The sequence below is a fragment of the Sinocyclocheilus rhinocerous genome, unplaced genomic scaffold, assembly GCF_001515625.1.
Source record: "Sinocyclocheilus rhinocerous isolate Xijiao unplaced genomic scaffold, SAMN03320098_v1.1 scaffold1494, whole genome shotgun sequence".
Classification (NCBI taxonomy): domain Eukaryota; kingdom Metazoa; phylum Chordata; class Actinopteri; order Cypriniformes; family Cyprinidae; genus Sinocyclocheilus; species Sinocyclocheilus rhinocerous.
Window position 1 is genome coordinate 106,195 of NW_015641023.1, and position 2,512 is coordinate 108,706.

Consider the following 2,512-nt stretch of genomic DNA (forward strand, 5'->3'; position numbering starts at 1 on the left):
ACACACACTCACACACACACACACACACACACACACTCTCTCTCTCACACACACACACACACACACACACGTGAAATACTGAATATTCTATGAGCAGAAAGACAAATCAATGAGTCAATGATCAATTATACAGTTTAAAATCATTAGACTCAAATATTAAAGCACAGAATGACACTACCGACCAATCAGGAATTACACAGAAACAGGGAATAAATTAATTCATGGAGAGAGTTATGCTTATATTTACATTTCAAATGTCAATTTTAAAGTAAAAAAAATATATACATTTAATTTAATATTTAGTTTTATATGTATTTATTCATATATGATTATTTCCTATATATATGTATATATATACAGGGCCTAAAATTAACACTCGCCAAGCGCCAAATGCGAGTAAAAATCAGCGTTGGCGAGTATATGTAACAGTGTCAGTCGCCAGTTGGCGGGTAAAACTTTTACGAAATATAACAATGCAATGTAGTGGAAACAACAGCCTGTTTTTAAAGATATTCGCTGTTTCTGACGTAAGCAAATAAAATAATCTTTTCCGAAGACAAGATCAGCCCCTTATGACTGGTTTTGTGCTCCAGGGTCACATATATATAAAAAGTTAAAAAGGTTGAACAGATGTGTTTCATTACTAAATCAGAGCGAAGGCTTCACCTTGCGGTCATTGTCTGACTCTCTGAAGATGAGTTTGTCGACTTCATTGGTGTCGGCGGATCTCACCGTCTGCATGCTAGCCGTCGAGCACAGACTCTGAGGAGAAGAAGAAGAAGAAGAGACGACATCGATTTAATATCAGCATCACAACATCAACACAGGAGCATCTCTCTTTACTCCTCTGCATGCATTGAGCTTAAAGACTGTGTGCTCCGTTAAAGTCCCTTTTGTCGACTCTTTTAACAATCGGTTAAACATTCGGCCATCTGTGTTTGAGGACCGCTGAATGAGGTAATCCGGTTCCCAGCGCACACAGGCCGGCCCGAGAAGCCATTGAAATTCAAAGCACAGATTAGCTAATCAGGTCAAGCCAATAAAACCGGCAAGAAAAACCCTTTGGAGGGAAATGTCAGAAAGCCGAGGATCAGAACAAACAGCTCCAGCTTAAAGCCGCTCTCTAACAAATCGCTCCATCTTTCAGTCATTGGGAGCGGCGGGAGCCACTAATGCGCTTTGCTCTCATTAAGCTGATTCTGTAATGAATAGCTCTGGAAAAACTCCTCTAAAGAGTCACAGATCGGACATTTCATTCGCCTCTGCATTTTCTCAAGAACTTCTTGATGATCAAACCGTAGAAAGAAAAACTCAAACGCTGCTGCTGCTGCTGAGATTGAAACTCAAACAGACCAAAACAGACTTGCATCTTACTGTAAGACAACTGCTCATATTCTGATGGATCTAAGAAACTCTGATGGGCCACGGTTTATTCTGTGATACTGACCCTCTGAATGTACATCATCCCATTTATTATATGACTATTTACTAAATAAATACACACACACACACACACACACACACAAACACACACACACACACACACACACACACTCTCTCACACACACACACACTCACACGGTTCGGTTTGTATCACGGTTTACGGTTTCGGTATGTGCTATAATGTTTAGGCAAAAATACTGTCAAATAAAAATAAAGAAAATAAAAATAATCTATCTAACTACAAGCAACAGCACAAATAAATAAAATAGAGTAAAGATACAAACAAAATAAACAGTGATTTTCTGTTTTTTTTTTTTTAGGTCTAACAGTTTTTAGGTACAGAAATTGAATAAAGTAATGAAATGTAAAACAGCATTGCATATTTGACTGTATAAATTAAAGATTAATCTTTATTAAAGTTACAAAAGCTATTCAATCAAGAGCAGCGAGTGATTTCTTTGTTGTTGCTGTTTGATTAATATTAAGAATAGTGGTTGACCGATATATCGGCCGATATTTGGCATTTTTCAAATATCGGCATCGGCCGATAAGTTTTTCTGTTTGGCCGATGTGTTCGAGGCGGGACTTTTATTTTGACGTCGCTGAGAGTGGCAGTGCCTGCGCACACAGTACTCACATTCTCCCTCTTGTTCGCCGTCGTTGTTAACAGTTCTGTCTAATACGGATAGAAGTCTGTTTAATAATCTGATAGAACTGTTAAACAAAGGAATTAAAATGTATACAAAAAGTATTATAACGATTGCTTTTATATTATTAGTAATAGAAAGGCAAACATTATAATACTTTCTCGTTTGCCGTCAGCAATCAGCAAATACACATTTACATAATTTAAACAAATCTTTAAATGACTAGTGAACATTTAATTTCACAAACCTTGCAAACTTAGTCGAATCGTGTGAGATCGTGTGAAGTGTGCATGTGACCTGCATGATCGCGTGTGCTCTGCGTGACTTTCGGTCCGTGCAAATCGAATGCTTTAAACATTAAATTCGTGATTTCAAATTATGCTGCTCTTTATGCATTTGCCCACTGTCATATTCATGTGTTT

General features: G+C 37.5%; 1 protein-coding gene across 1 annotated transcript in view; it reads right to left on the reverse strand.

Annotated features, from left to right (window-relative positions):
• LOC107754011 (type I inositol 1,4,5-trisphosphate 5-phosphatase) overlaps positions 1-2,512 on the reverse strand; it is a 150,570-nt gene that overhangs the window by 31,508 nt on the left and 116,550 nt on the right. Inside the window, exon 10 of the mRNA XM_016570312.1 lies at positions 667-762. Coding sequence (XP_016425798.1) covers positions 667-762 — 96 coding nt within the window. The remainder of the gene's footprint in view (positions 1-666; positions 763-2,512) is intronic.